Source organism: Mus caroli, chromosome 15, assembly GCF_900094665.2.
Source record: "Mus caroli chromosome 15, CAROLI_EIJ_v1.1, whole genome shotgun sequence".
Lineage (NCBI taxonomy): Eukaryota > Metazoa > Chordata > Mammalia > Rodentia > Muridae > Mus > Mus caroli.
In genome coordinates this window covers 73,278,813-73,294,206 of record NC_034584.1, presented here as the reverse complement: position 1 = coordinate 73,294,206, position 15,394 = coordinate 73,278,813, and the positions used below count along the sequence as shown (strand labels likewise).

The following is a 15,394-nucleotide window of genomic DNA, read 5'->3' as shown; positions in this document are numbered from 1 at the left end:
GAACTCAGAAATCCACCTGCCTCTGCCTCCCGAGTGCTGGGATTAAAGGCGTGCGCCACCACGCCCAGCTACTGTTGTTTTTTTTTTTTTTTTTTTTGGGTGTTTCCCATTTTTTGATATTAAGTTTTGGAGTATTTTTACTGGCTAAGTTGCTTTCTTAGTGACTACATATAGTTGGTTCTTGTTTTGGTTTGGTTTGGTTTGTTTCCTGAGATAGGGCAGTCCTAGAACTCACTCTGTAGACCAGGCGGGCCTCAAACACAGAGTTCTAACTGCCCCTGACTCCCAAGTGTTGGGATTAAAGGTGTGCCACTACACCTGGCTGGTCTTTGTTTTTTGATCTAGTCCATCGGTCTGTATGATTTCAGTGATGTTTTGGGGCCACTTAATGTTTCAGGTCACTATAGGAAGGGGTTTTGCTGTTTCCTGTAAGTTTGTTTGTTGGTGCTCTGTCTTTCTGGATTACTGATGTTTCTTCTCCTTCCCTGTGTCAGTCTGAGGGTCCGCTGAGTTGCTCTGCTGGACACAGCTGTTTCTTTCCCAAGTCGGGTGTGTTAATCTGTAATGAGGCCACCTTTCGTCTTCCTCTAAATTCACGAGCAAGATGAGGACGTCCCATCTCCTGTCCTCTCTCCTTTCCCCTCTCCTACAGCAACTAGACAAGAGAACAACATAAAAGGAAAAACAATAGGAAGGGAAGAAGTCACACTCTCCCTATTTACAGACAACACAATTCTTTACTTAAAAGCCCCCTCTGAGTCTACTGGAAAGAGAACTCTTGGACCCAATAAACACAGTAATGGTGCAAGATACAAAATCAATTTAAAAATAGTAGCCTTTATTTATATGAACAATGTGATCTCAGAGAAAGAAATTAGGAGAAATGTTCTAACCAGAATAACTCCAAAAAAATCAAGTATTTAGGAATATATCTAATCAAAGATGTGAAAGATGCTTACAATGAAAATTTAAAGATACTGAAAAAGGAAAGCACAGAAGATTCTAGGTGGGAGAAAGACATCCCATACTCTTGGACTGGGGGACCTCATTTGTGAAAATGTCCAAACTACCAAACTTAACTTATAAACTTAATGCAACCTCTCAGAAGTCCAGTGTCATACTCAACAGGTTTAGAAAGACAACATGAGAATTTGTATGGAGTCACAGAAGACCACGGATAGTCACAGCAGTTGCAGGGAATGAGGACCCTACTGGAGGTTGGACAGTGCCTGAAATTGTGCTATGGAGCCACAGTGACAAAGGCAGCCTGGTGTGCTGTAAAAGTAAGCAGGAAGACCAGTGGAGCAGAATAGAGGACCCAGAAATAAACAGCACGCTATTTAATTTTTGACAAAAGTGGCAAAAACATATATTGGGGGGAAAGAGCCTGTCAATGCATGCTACTGGGGAAAGTGGCTATTCACCTGCAGGATGGAATTAGATTCTTTCATCTTGTACAAAAGTCCACCCAAGGTGGGCCAAGTACCTCCACTTAAAACTTGAAATACTGAATCTTCTGGCAATAAACACGGGATACCCTTCAAGATACTGGGGTGAGTGAGAACTTTCTGAATAGAATACCAACAGCACAGGGATTAGCCCCAAGTGTCAGCAGATGGGACTGCAGGAAAATACAGTTTCCGTACAGCTGGGAAGATGATGTGGAGAGCAGCCAGTCCGCAGGATGGAAGAGAACCTTTACCGCTGTCCTAGCTTCTCATCTGTGGTGAGGAGACACAGTGACCAAGGCAACTTACAAAAGAAAGCATTTGATGTCTGTATAGTTGGAGAGAGTGCAGTCCATGACCGTCTTGGCAGAAAGCACAGTGGCAGGCAGGCAGGCAGGCAGGCATGGTGCTAGAGCAGTAGCTGAGAGCTGACTTTGACCCCTGACCTTCCAGTGCTGAGATTTCAGGCCTGCAGGATTTTGAAGCTTTGAGGTGCTGGGAGTTGAAGTAGATCTTCGGGTACATGAGGCAAGCACTCTACTGACTGAACTACACACCCTGCCATTTTTTCTGTATTTTAAAGCCATCTTTAAAAAACAAAAAGCAAAACATCTGCACAGGACTAATATTTCTAAAAATTTGAGATGATCTAGTGTGACAAAGCATGCTTGGAAACCCTGACTTTAGAAGCCCTGAGGTTAGTGTTTGTTGATTCTCTTGAAGACTCCCACTGTGGCCCATTTGAGGCTACCAACAGTTTGACCAGCTTGCAAAATCTGACAGTTTGGTTTTTGTAAAGGAGATTAATTTTTCTTATTTTAGTATGTGTGTTGCTGCACCACTGAGTGAGCACAGGAGTCCCAGCATGCACTGCAGCTACAGCATCTCCTGGAGCCAGAGTTCTGCAATGTGAGCTCTCAACATGGGGTGCAGGGAACCCGTCAGGTCCTCCACAAGAACAGCAAATGCTTATAACCACTAAGCTGGCTCTCCAGCCCTAATCTTTTATTTTTATTTTTTATTTTTTTGGTTTTTCGAGACAGGGTTTCTCTGTATAGCCCTGGCTGTCCTGGAACTCACTCTGTAGACCAGGCTGGCCTCGAACTCAGAAATCCACCTGCCTCCCAAATGCTGGGATTAAAGGCGTGCGCCACCACTGCCCAGCATTCCAGCTGTAATTTAAAGTAGTTCTTCTAAGTCATCACGAGCAGACTATCCAGCCCACCACAGTGTGTGCACATATGTATGTGTGTACATGTCTGTGTATGCATGTGTGTGCACATGTGTGTGTTCATGTGTATGTGTATAAATGCGTCTATATATGCACATATATGTGTGCCTGTGTGTACTTGAATGTATACATGTATGTATGTGTGTGCCTGTGTGTATATACACATGTGTACCGTTTCCTTGCATTCCATTCCATGCAGAGACGGAAGTCCTCTCAGACCTCCATCCCTGATCATTTCTTCAGCTTGGAGGACAGTCTCTGGATTTTGTTAGGGAGCTCTGCTGATGGTAAATCTCCCACCAGAAAAATCGTTTAGAAGTAAGTTTGCTTCACATCTTCATCTGAGAAGAGTTTTATTTTACTCTTAATCTTTCTGGCTATCAAATTCTAATGTGGTGATTTTCTCGGAACATGTGACACCACGTGGCTGCCTGGTAGCGTGTGCTGTCGCGTCCTAATTCCAGGTCTGTAACCGGCCTCTTCTGTCTAGACTGTGCTTGTCTGCTTGCTGTTGCTGCTCAGCCTCAGAATGCAACATGCGCAGTCATGGATTCTTCCCCTGCCAGTGTGTGTGCCAGCGTCTTCTTTGGTCCTGAGTCATCTCTGGCTTTCCTCTCTGCTAATCCATCCCCCACCCCACCCCACCCCACCCCACCATGCGTGTTTCCTCCGTACATGAAGTTAAACCCATACTTGCCTCCTCCAGATCTTTTAACTTCTCTTGCATTTTCTCTTTTTCAGTTTTTAATATTGATTTCATTGAGAGGGAGAGAACACTGAGAGGGTCAGAGGATCTTTTTAGGGTTTGTTTCCACTCTGTAGACCAGGCTGGCCTCGACTCAGAGATCTGCCTGCCTCTGCCTCCCGAGAGCTGGAATTAAAGGCGTGCACCACTGTGGCTGGCTTTTCTCTGTGTTGCAGTCTGAATAATTTCTTACCTGTTTTCCAGACTACTAATTCACACTGTTGCTTTGTTATTTAACCTATATGTTAATTTACAAAACAAACAAACAAACTCATATATGTGTACATATGGTAGTGTATATTTACTCCCCAGAAACACTCTTTGGTCCTTGAGGTCCTTCCATATAAACTCCTGTCCCCTGGAAACTCTAGTCACTGCTCAGAGGGAGAGCACTTGTGTAGCTCCCAGCATCGTAAACACACACACACACACACACACAAGTGTGAGCATGCACACCACACCCTGTACACGTGCTCTGGCTTGTGTCACTGAACTCCAGTCCCAGCCCTTGAGGTGGCCCCTCCTGTAAACCTCTCCCTTTTTATATGTTAATTGCATCTGCTGCTTGTCATAGTGGAATCTTTGACACTCAGAATGGCTGCCCTTCCTGCAGAGGGCTCTGTGCCTCCATCCCCAGCACTTTCTCCCTAAATAGTTGCCAGGAAAACTTCAGGACTTTCTCCAGATGATGTGGACACGGTGGGCCATCCAGCAGGGCTGTACATCTTCAGGGTCCTTTCCTTTCTTGTTCTACCCCAGGCCTCTGCTCCCTGTAACCTCCAGGGGTGAGGAAGGTGCAGGTTGGGCCTGGGAAGATGGCTCAGGAGTTAAGAGCATTACCTGGCCTTGTGGAGGACCCAGATATGATTCCCAGAACCCACAGCAGCTCCCAACCATGTATAACAGCAGTCCCTGCAATCTGATGCCCTCTTACTCTCTGCAGACACTGCCAAGTTTTTAAACAAAGGGGCATGTTTGTGTCTGGCCTGTTTCTATCCTGAGAGTGTTAGCCCTTGGAGCCCCAGTATGGAAAGAGCCTCCCATTGGATCCTCATCTTTGGTGGATATCCTGTCCTGTCAGGTGGCCCATGCTCTTAAACAATATTTACGTTTTCATTGTGGATGTGGATGTGTACCCATGTGTGTGGGTGCTCTCAGAGAGCAGAAGAAGCCATGCATTCCCTGGTGCTGGAGCTACAGGCAATTATGAGTCGTCTCAATGGGGTCCTCTGTAAAAGCAGGACACACTTAACCACTGAGCCGTCTTTTCAGCTTTTAAGTTTTTAACAGTGAGCTGTAGTGTTCTTCATGTAATTTTTTGTTGTTGTTGTTGTTTTTTCGAGACAGGGTTTCTCTGTATAGCCCTGGCTGTCCTGGAACTCACTCTGTAGACCAGGCTAACCTCGAACTCAGAAATCCACCTGCCTCTGCCTCCCGAGTGCTGGGATTAAAGGCATGCGCCACCACGCCCGGCTTTCTTCATGTAATTTTAAGTCTGAAATAATGGCATTTTTAACTTTGACAATCAACAAAGCTCAACATCAGTGATGAAGGCTATTGAGAGGGCTCAGAAGCATCGTGGCGCATGCCTTTAATCCCAGCACTCAAGAGGCAGAGGCTGGCAGATCTCTGAGTTCCAGGAGACAGCCTGGTCTACAGAATGAGTTCCAGGACAGCCTGGTCTACAGAATGAGCTCCAGGACAGCCTGGTCTACAGAATGAGCTCCAGGACAGCCAGGGCTACACAGAGAAACCTTGTCTCAAAAAAACAAAACAACATCAACAAGGGTCTGGGGGATGACCCAGTGGTTAGAGCACTCGCCGGTCTTCCAGAGGACCCAGGTCCTCATCATTGGCTGACATGTGCATCGGGCTGCTGTTCCAGTTAGAACTAGCCGCACAGGGTGGCTAGCTGATGCTCACAGTAATCAGAGCTGTGCAAGGATCTGAACACACACTAATTCTCAAGGCTCTGTGCTCAGGCTCTTTGTGTCACCGGATTAGGAGGGACCTTCTTTATGTTGTTATTTTGTGTATGTGAGTGTTTTCTGCATGTATGTCTGGGCATACATATAGACCTGGTGCCTGCAGAGGCCAGAAGAGGGCACCAGATTTTCTGGGACTACAATTACAGATGATTCTGAGCCATCATCTGGGTTCTGAAAATTGAACTCGGGTCCTCTGAAAGAACAGGACATTTCTAGACTTCTGAGCCTTCTCTGGGGCATTGGTGTGTGTGTGTGTGTGTGCATGCGTGCGTGCGTGCGTGCGCATGTGACTTTTTAATGGGCTCTTGAAAGGGTAGAAAGGAAGGTGTCAAAGGTCACAGTGGGCAGCGCACCCCGACCCCAGCCCCAGCCCCCGTGTGCTGGAGCTGCAGCCTGCCCACGGCTCCCAGGGACAGGGTTGGTCTCCACTTAGGTGAGTAGTCAGACCAAGTGTTTTCTTTCTAAATAATGCAGCATCCTGAAGGCACTGCCCCCAATCTTACTTTCCCTTACAAACCCTGCTTCTTGGCACTCAGGCCCCCCAGTAAGTGCCACCTCAGTTTTTCTTCGGTGGCATGGCACCCTCAGAGTAAGGTGCCACAGCCTTCTAGCAGCTGCCTTGCTGCTGGGCAGTAATGTTTTCCCAGCCATGGATGTTAATAAAGGGTGCTGCCATCTGTGGCTCTGTGCAGCCTGGCTCTTGCCCTGGTAACCTCCTGGGCTGAGTTTCCAGAATGGGGTTATAGGATAGAAGGGAACGTCTGTCAGTAGATAGGACAGAGTTGGCCAACTTCCCTTCAGGGAGCTGCCCGGGTCTATGGAGGTGCCTGGGTGAGGCCAGCCAGGAGGAGCCCATTTAAAACAGGGCCTAGGGCATGAGCCTGCGGAACACATGATGGGTGGTGGACCAGCTCTCCCCGCTTGCTCCTACAGGGTGATGCTGACAGGGACACTGTCTGACCGGCAGCCAGCAGAGCTCCACCTCTTCCGGAATTACGATGCTCCCGAAGCCGTTCGTGAGCCCCGCTGCAACCAAAGCATTAACCTGAAGCCACCGACTCAGCCTGCAGGTCAGAGGCGAGCACGCGTGCCGGTGGGGAGGCTGGCGGAAGTTGTGGGGATGGAGAGTCACAGACAGGGCACGGGATGCCCTCCCCGCCCATGTCACTGCCCAGGCCTCAGGCGGCTAAGGACAGGTGTCATTGAAGCCTGTCCACAGTGACACACCACCTTTCGTCAGGATAGCAAGACCCAGCAGCAAGGCCTTGTGGGTCCTGACTCCCCTTCTTCCTGTGCTCTCTTACCCAGCCTGAGATCTGAAGGGATAGGCCTTATGTCATTGTCCCCTTCCCCACCCCTAGACCAGCTGGTATGGCGTGCAGCCCGGAGCAGTGGGGCAGCCCCAACCTATTTCCGGCCCAATGGACGCTTCCTGGATGGAGGGCTGCTGGCCAACAACCCCACACTGGATGCCATGACTGAAATCCATGAGTACAATCAGGACATGATCCGCAAGGTGAGGGCCTTCTCAGGTCACGGCCTGGACATGACCACACACTGCGGATGAGAACCGTTTTGGTGTGTGCCCTCACCTATTCAACACTCAGCCGGAGTCACATCTCCTGAGGGGTCTATCTGATGGGCAGAGTCCATGCTAGGAGGATTTTGAGGCCCCGTGCATGCTGAGTACAGAGAAGTCTGAGATAAGTGGCCAGCAGCTGCTGTTAGTACAGGCTGCGTACCTGATGCTACCCAGCCGGGACACACCCTTGCCCCGCAGAGCTTATTTCCTACTTGAAGACTCTATACACACAACAGTCCTGGGCGTGTCAGCTCTGGGAGTGCACCCTGCGGAGGCAGGAGGAGGAGAGTCTGTGTGAAAGGGTTGAGAACTGGGGAAGGGCTCCTGAGTTTGGAACTATCCTGAGGCCTCTGGGTGCAAGGCAGTGCAGAGGCAGGGAGTCAAGGACAGGCAGTGGCCCTCACCAAGTCGTCAGAGCAGGGTGACAAGGCCCATGTGCCAAGGGAGGTGATCTGACCCTGCCTTAGCTTTCCAATCTTCAGCTAGTGACAGTGCTTGTCTTGATGCCCTGAGGACGCAGGGGGCTGTTGCCTGTGCCATACTTGGAAGGCATCTGTCTAGGTGTGCATTGCTGGCTTCCACAGTCATGGAAGTCCCAGTCCAGCCATGGGGAACCGAGATGCACCTTTGGTAGGTAGGGTGGGCATCCTGAAGGAGTTCTGGCAGCCTCAGACATGTCCAGTCTAAGTGGGAGCCTGTTAAGGATGAGGAACTGGGGTCCCCAAGTGGGGGCGAATCCCATCAAGCTCACCCAGCAAATCGGCAGCAGAGCTGGTCTAAGGCCACCCTAGTCAGCTCGGCCTCAGCACCTAGTCCCTGCCGCGTGGCCCGGCAGGCCTCCTCTGTCCCGGGAAGTGGTTGGGATGCCCACGCCAGCTCCCACAGGGAGGGAGCGAGCAGCTGCAGGGCCTGGCCAGGATGGAACCTGGGGCTGCTCCTGCGGCTGCTCCTGCTGCTCCTGCTGCTCCTGCTGCTCCTGCTGCTCCTGCTCCCGCTCCAGGGCCTTGTCTGTCCCTCACAGCCCTGCGCCCAGCCTCAGCCCCGTTCTGACTCCTATCCCTACCTGTGGGAAGTCCTCTCTGACCGCCCTTTCTTGCTCATCCCAGGGCCAGGGCAACAAGGTGAAGAAACTCTCCATAGTCGTTTCTCTGGGGACAGGAAAATCCCCTCAAGTGCCGGTAACCTGTGTAGATGTCTTTCGTCCCAGCAACCCTTGGGAACTGGCCAAGACTGTTTTTGGAGCCAAGGAACTGGGCAAGATGGTCGTGGACTGTGTGAGTTGGAATTCTTCCCCGGGGCCTCCACTACTGGCCAAGGCCCCCACACACGCCATGTACACCCCCGTCAGCCAGCTTTGGGAGACAGTCCAGCCTCGGTCTCCGGGATGACAGATCCTACAGTGGAACCCAAGTGCGGGTTCCGAGTGTTCTTTGACCGCAGATTCCTTACTGCATGCAGCTATATAAAAGGCCAGAATGCAGATGGACAAAATCTAGAAGAGGGAGGGAGGGGCGGCCTCTGTCACAGCCCTAACTCAGCTACTCAGTGATCCTAGATGGACTCTGCACAGCTAGGCCAGCCACTGGGGCCCAGAAAGGGTGACTTACACAAAGTCACTCTGCTAATGAATGCCTAGGATCCAGAGCCCAGAGCTGTGGGTAGTAGGGCATTGTGGCCTGGTCTTACTGAGACTGTTTCCACCAGTGTACAGATCCAGATGGGCGGGCTGTGGATCGGGCCCGGGCCTGGTGCGAGATGGTCGGCATCCAGTACTTCAGGTAAGGTTCAGGGCTCGCCTGACTCTACCCAGGTGAGACCCACCAAACCACATGTCACCAACAGAGGTCCGTGCCCCACCATGACCCGATGAGACTCATGGACACACACCTGCCAGCCATTGATGTGGTCTTCCGTTCCCCAGCCCAAACTCCTGTTCACATCCAGGCTGGTGTGGCTAATTCTGGGTGACCCTCTGCTCCTTTCTCCCAACAGACTGAACCCCCAGCTAGGGTCCGACATCATGCTGGACGAGGTCAGTGACGCAGTGCTGGTCAAAGCCCTCTGGGAGACCGAGGTCTACATCTATGAGCACCGGGAGGAGTTCCAGAAGCTCGTCCAGCTACTGCTGTCGCCCTGAGCTCCCGGGGCCTGCCGACAGGAGCGCACCAGGCCACCCAGCACACTGAGGGCCAAGCTGGGCCTGGCAGCTCCATGTCCATCTGACGCTAGGGCTCGGAGCACAAACTGGTTCCCACGAGGCACCTCTCCTGGTCCATCTGCACTTTACTACTCGAGGCTGAAAGCCCAGAGTCCCCCTCAGCCCCTTTCCTGACTATGAAGGACAACTGACTCCATCAAGGACCCCACATATCAGAGATCAACACTACGGTGCCAGTGGGCCCAGGCTTCCTGGCCACTGCTGCCCACCCCCTGATGTCAGGGACTAGAGAAAAGGGGTTCCACCCTGTCCTCAGGTGGAATCCAGGCTAATGACATCCAGCGCCATTCGACTTTGCCCCTCACACCTGCCAGCCTCTCCACCCTGCCGCCACCACACTGGGAGCCCTCCTAGCTCCCAAAGGTCAGCCCTGTGCACGTGCTCTTCTCTGGAAGGAGAGTGGGGAGGGGCTCAGGGCCACCTCAACTGTGAAATAAACGGGTTTACGCTCAAGCTCATTGTGCAGTGTGTGTCATTGTGTGAATGCGCTCTGTCCCCAACCCTGCTCCCGCAGACATGGCCTGATGATATAACAAGCCAATAGAGAAGCAGAGTTAGTGCCAGGTCTGTCTGCCCAGGGAGATCTAGGGGGCCCCTGGAGCTGGGCAGTGAGAGACGAGGCCACACTCCTGCCCCAAGTCTGGGGGACGCATGCTCACGTCATCCTCACTGCCATCTGCAGCAACGACTCAGTGGTCAGGTACTTGCCCAGCATGCGTGAGGTCCAGGGTTCCGTTCCTAGCACAGGGAGGGCTGGGAGGGAGCTAGGTGGACAGGGCCCCCTTCAAGGTGTCGGGTCCCAAGCAGAGATGAGGCCTGTCAGAGCAGACATGTGTTCCATGTGGGTTTACCTCCAGGGTGCCTTGGCTTGCTCTGGCAGGAGGCGGTGTGTTCCAGACCTGTAGGGTGGGCAGGGCCATATAGGACAGAGGACAAGACAGGGGTCTCCCAGGCGTGGGGCCTTGGGTAGGAGGCAACCTGGGAAAGCGGCTCACCCACACTTGCCCACCAGTCCACGCCCAGAGGGTAAATAATTGAGGGGCAGGTCACAGGAGACTGCCTGCGTCACAGGATGCCTTTCCCGCAGGGTCTGGTTACGCCCCAGATCACATCAACATCCCCCCCCTCCTCCGCTGGTGAATAATTAAGCAGCCACCTCCTCCCAGCCTACAGTCCATCTGCAGGGCCTACTCTACAGCCACCTCTGCCTGCTGCCTGTCCAGAGCACTGGGCACGGGGCATACCCAGCCAGCCACTAGCCACCTGCCTCCTTGGTGCCAGCACCACCTTCCATGGCTCCCGAAATGGACCAGTTCTACAGGTCCACCATGGCCATCTACAAGGTGAGCATGGAGAAGCTGGGCTGGCTTCAGGACAGAGGGGGAGAACCCAGGCTGGGCTCAAGTGTAGGTGTGGGTTTGGGGTTCCTCGGGAGTTATGTGGAAGATCCTTCCCCATGCGTGCTTCACATACCTTTACCACTGTGAGGAAGAAAGTAGGCAGCCTGTTGGATAGATGAGAAGCTGAGCCGGCAGAGGTTAAACAGCTTGTTCAAGGTCACCAAGGGAAGGGAAGGTGCAGCAGGGATTGGAGTCAAGACCCAGTTCAAAGTGTGGGGGTTATTTCTACTACCCAGAGTGCCCCTCCAGCCCAGGGTGGTAACCCAGCCACATGGTAGACCCCCAGGGGTCTTTTTGAGATGGGGATAATGTCAACAGGTGAGGTCTGGACACAGGACAGCTGAGCTGTGCCCAGTGGGGAGGCATTAGATAGGTGGGCATCATTCAACCAGTGAGACCAAGAGAACTCTGGCCACTCACGTCAGGAGGGACCAAGCCTTTCTGAGGCTGGCTGTGGGGGACACGTGGCTTCGAATTGGCTCCCAGAAGAATGCCTCTCAGGCCTCTGTAGGAAGCAGCCAGGATTCTGGTAACCCCAAGGGTCAGGGTGGCCTCACAGGGCTAGGTGCTTCTGTCCATCTGTCCTTCTCTCCACCACCATGGCCGGCATCCCTTGCCCTCGGGTTCAGAGCATCATGGAGCAGTTTAATCCCGCCCTGGAGAATCTGGTGTACCTGGGCAACAACTACCTCCGGGCCTTCCATGGTGAGTCTATGCTGGTATTCAGCCCCTGCCCTCACTGGGGCTGCAGCCATAGCTCAGTGCTCCTTACTAGGTACTGGGCTCACCCTCAGCCCCGGGTCCTGCAATCCACCCTTGTACCCCTCTCCACACATGCCAAGAGCCCGAGATGCCTTTCCACACAGTCTGCCCTCACTGTGTATTGTGCCCTTAGCTTTACAAGAGTACGTGTACACATGCCTTCATGGGCAAACATGCACACATGCCTTCATGGGCACACAGGTATGCAGCCCTCCCTCGGGAGACACATGGAAGGCTTTCCTGGGCAGTAGCCAGGCCGGTGCCTCTTTGTTCTCTGGCACTACTGGACATCACCCAGAGACGCCTCTCCCTACTCCATCACATCTCAGGATCCCCTCCACACAATCAGGGTAGCGCAGATTAAGCACTGGGCCTAACCTTTGACCTCTCCTGCAGCTCTGTCCGAGGCGGCTGAGGTGTATTTCAGCGCCATACAGAAGATTGGGGAGCAGGCCCTACAGAGCTCCACATCGCAGATTCTGGGTGAGGTGACTCTGTCCCCCCAAGCCTCTGCCAACTGTCTTAGCTCTGGGCCCTTCTCTTGGGTTTTGCTGTTTTATTTTTGTTATTCTGTTTTTCCAGACAGGGTCCCTCTGTGTAGCCCTGGCTGTCCTGGAATTCTCTGTGTAGACCAGGCTGACCTCACACTTTGAGAGATCTGCCAGCCTCTGCCTCCCAAGTGCTGGAATTAGAGGCATGGGCCACCCCCACCCAGCTTCCCTGTGTTCTTATTGTCTCCTCAGGCCTCCAGGGCTTACTAAGACTTCCTATTATATGTTACCTTCTTAAAGTCTCCACCTCAACACAGGCCTAGTGCTGGGAGCCCCATCTCTTATGCTTGTACCCCAGCTCTTCCCTACCCCTCTCTGTAGTTGCCAAGTCCTGAGTCAGAGAGCCAGATGGGAAATCCTTGGACTTTGGTCCCCAAGCTATTCAGGAACATCCCGAGCTTGGGCTGGCTTCTGCCAGGAGGAAGGCAGGTGGAGCAGGCTCCCCCACACTAAAGGCCACCTCTCTTGCCTCCAGGGGAGATCTTGGTTCAGATGTCAGACACCCAGCGGCACTTGAACTCAGACCTGGAGGTGGTGGTGAGTATCAGGCCCCAGGGCCAGCATCACTCAAGCAGATGGGCTGCTGTTCAAGAAAGGAGGCCCAGAGGCTGGGAGAGCAGATCAGGTGGTGAAGTGCTTGCCCTGCAAGCACCAGGGCCCAAGGTCAGATCCCCAACACTGATGACATAGAAGTCCAAGCATGGTGGCACCTGCCTATAATCTCAGCTCTGGGGAGGTGGAGGCGGGAAGGTCCTAGGCTCGCTATAGCCAGATAGTCTTGAAATCAGTGAGCTACAAGTCAGCAACAGACCCTGTCTTGAAAAAAGACCAGCTGTCTCCCTGCAGCTTTCACACGCATGTACACACACATACAAGCCTGCACGTGCATCATGCATTCGAGGGATGGGGGAGACACACCAGCTCACTCTCTCAGCCCCACATCTGTGGGGAATCTCTTGGGCTCTGCTGGCCCTTGGTAACATGGAGACAAGTTGGCCCTGACGCAGGCTCAGCTGGCACAGCCTTTTTTGTCCCATTTTATCAAGGAGCCGAGTCTCAGGGTCCAGGCATCATTGCCTGCAATTCTAGAATGAGCGGAGGAGCTAAGGAGACAAAGGTCTATCACAGCAGGCCCAGGGCATTGCCCCTCCCCATCCCTGCTCCTTCTCCATCTCCCCACTTGCAGCCCCTGGCATCTGAATGCCACTCTAAGAGCGACCGCACCTTCACTGCTGTTAGGAGCAAATACAGGTGTCTCAGCAAAGACCTTGGCTGGCACACCCAGCGGTCCTGTCCACACCCCAAGTCCCAGCCCTGCTCCTCTGAACATCTGGACCTTTGCAGGTGTGGCCATGGACTGCTATCCTGCTGGTCTCACGGCCCAGGACTCTCCAGCCCTTCCTCCCGCAGTCTGGCACAGGTGCCCCTTCTCCCAGCATGCCCTCCTCCTGGACACCAGCAGGTGCCTCTGTTTGCTCCCAGCAATGAGATTGAAGGCAGGAAGCTATTCAGGCTCAGAGCTTGGCTCCACTACTCACTGGCTTTGGAACCCTTGGACTCTGGACCTCAGTTTACCTATCTTAAAAAAAAAAGATTTATTTATTTATTTTATGTATGTGAGTACACTGTAGCTGTACAGATGGTTGTGAGCCTTCAAGTGGTTGTTGGGAATTGAATTTTTAGGACCTCTGCTTGCTCCGGTCGTTCCAGCTCACTCTGGTCGGCCCTGCTTGCTCTGACTCAAAGATTTACTTATTATTATATCTAAGTACACTGTAGCTGGCTTCAGACGCTCCAGAAGAGGGCATCAGATCTCATTACAGATAGTTGTGAGCCACCATGTGTTAACTGAACTCAGGACCTTTGGAAGAGCAATCAGTGTTCTTACCCACTGAGCCATCTTCGCCAGCCCCTCAGTTTACCTATCTAAAAGAAAAATGGAGATAACTACATTCCCTGGTAGAGCTCTCTAGGGGGATGGAGCAAATCAGTAAGTTGAAGCTGTTTACTAGGACTGGGGATGTAGCTCAGTTGGTAGAAAGGCCTTGTCTAGCACCCAAGAGACCCTGGGTTCGATCCCAGCGCTGCATACAAGATAGGCACGGTGGCATAGACCTGGAATCCTGGCACTGAGAAAGCAGAGGCAGAAGAACCAGAAATTTGAGGCCATCCTCAGCTGCATAGCAAGTTTGGGGCTACCCTGGGCTACATGAGTCTCTATCTTAAGGAACTGTTTTCTGCCAGGTTGAGCTGTGGGCTTCTGAGCTGAGCTAATAAAGTCTTAACTTGCCTGCGCCTGCTCCTCTATGATCCAGGACCAGCAAAGGCTAGGGTGTGTCCTCTTTGCTCTGGAGCTCCAGGTCCTACAGGGGCTCTAGGCAGGGCTTCCCCGAATGTGGGAGGGAGTGGGGCTTGCTAGATGCATGAAGAGCTTCCCAGAGTGCATTGCAGCAGGAAGAAGTAGCCGGGAGCCTGGAGGCCTCACAGGGTGATGAGATGGGCGTGGCCTGATGGTGAAGGGCCCTTGGAAATATTGACTGACTGTTCCTGCTTTCCAACTTATAAGGGGCTGGAAGTTAGGGTGCTCTCTTTGACACAGAGACTGGTTTTTCCGATAGAAATATATTTGGTCCTATACACGACAGTCGCACTAGCACTGCTGGCACCAGGACTTCACAGACACTTGGCCCAGTACCAAGCCCCCAGCACCTGCTTGGACTTGGTTGTTGGTTATTGAACTTGGTTCTCTGTGCTCCTGTGTTCACCCGGGCTGGGCAGGGACAAATGTCACCCAGGCCCACTCTGTAAGGAGAGATGCGTCTCCAGGCACCAACATCTTGGCTGTGACACTAGACAGGGCCCCCAGCCAGAGCCACGCCAAGTAGAACAGGGACCATGGCCTCTTCCTTAGATTCTCTGTCCTGTACAAACGCCTGCTGGGCACCGTTGGAAACGGCTGGGGTACAGACAGAAACCTCACCCTCTTACAGAGGGGCCAGGCCAAACAAACGGGCAGCGACCATGTGTCCCACAGTAAATTCAAACTTTGCCATGGAGCAAAAGAAGACAGGATGGGGATGTTTGGGGACTGCAAAAGGAAGCCGTGCCCTGGAAAGGGATGTTGGGGCAGGCCTGGGGGGAGGTGGGGAAGTCCACCCAGGATAGGGACACCGGCTGCACCAGGCAGCAACCTCTCAGAGCCATGAGTGGTCATTGCTTTCTGAACGTGGCACTATCAGTAGCTTTTTGAGTGAAGAAAATAAGTCTTGCTTAAATTAAAGAAAATAAAAAGAAAACCTTTTCCAAATAGAAGAATTAAAGATAAAGAGAAGCCGGGCGTGGTGGCGCACGCCTTTAATCCCAGCACTCCGGAGGCAGAGGCAGGCGGATTTCTGAGTTCGAGGCCAGCCTGGTCTACAAAGTGAGTTCCAGGACAGCCAAGGCTACACAGAGAAACCCTGTCTCGAAA

At 52.5% G+C, this 15,394-nt stretch overlaps 2 protein-coding genes across 16 annotated transcripts in view; both read left to right on the top strand.

Moving 5' to 3' along the window:
• Pla2g6 (phospholipase A2 group VI) overlaps positions 1 to 9,665 on the top strand; it is a 42,572-nt gene extending 32,907 nt beyond the window's left edge. For all 14 annotated transcript variants that reach the window (XM_021183746.2, XM_021183747.2, XM_021183745.2 and 11 more), the window contains 5 exons: positions 6,346 to 6,482; positions 6,774 to 6,928; positions 8,101 to 8,268; positions 8,699 to 8,772; positions 8,987 to 9,665. In XM_021183746.2, coding sequence (XP_021039405.1) covers positions 6,346 to 6,482; positions 6,774 to 6,928; positions 8,101 to 8,268; positions 8,699 to 8,772; positions 8,987 to 9,131 — 679 coding nt within the window. In that variant the 3' untranslated portion in view covers positions 9,132 to 9,665. The remainder of the gene's footprint in view (positions 1 to 6,345; positions 6,483 to 6,773; positions 6,929 to 8,100; positions 8,269 to 8,698; positions 8,773 to 8,986) is intronic.
• A 716-nt stretch (positions 9,666 to 10,381) lies between these two features.
• Baiap2l2 (BAI1 associated protein 2 like 2) overlaps positions 10,382 to 15,394 on the top strand; it is a 27,718-nt gene continuing 22,705 nt past the window's right edge. For both annotated transcript variants that reach the window (XM_021183436.2, XM_021183437.2), the window contains exons 1-4: positions 10,382 to 10,555; positions 11,242 to 11,317; positions 11,771 to 11,857; positions 12,401 to 12,462. In XM_021183436.2, the coding sequence (XP_021039095.1) occupies positions 10,505 to 10,555; positions 11,242 to 11,317; positions 11,771 to 11,857; positions 12,401 to 12,462 (276 nt within the window). In that variant the 5' untranslated portion in view covers positions 10,382 to 10,504. The remainder of the gene's footprint in view (positions 10,556 to 11,241; positions 11,318 to 11,770; positions 11,858 to 12,400; positions 12,463 to 15,394) is intronic.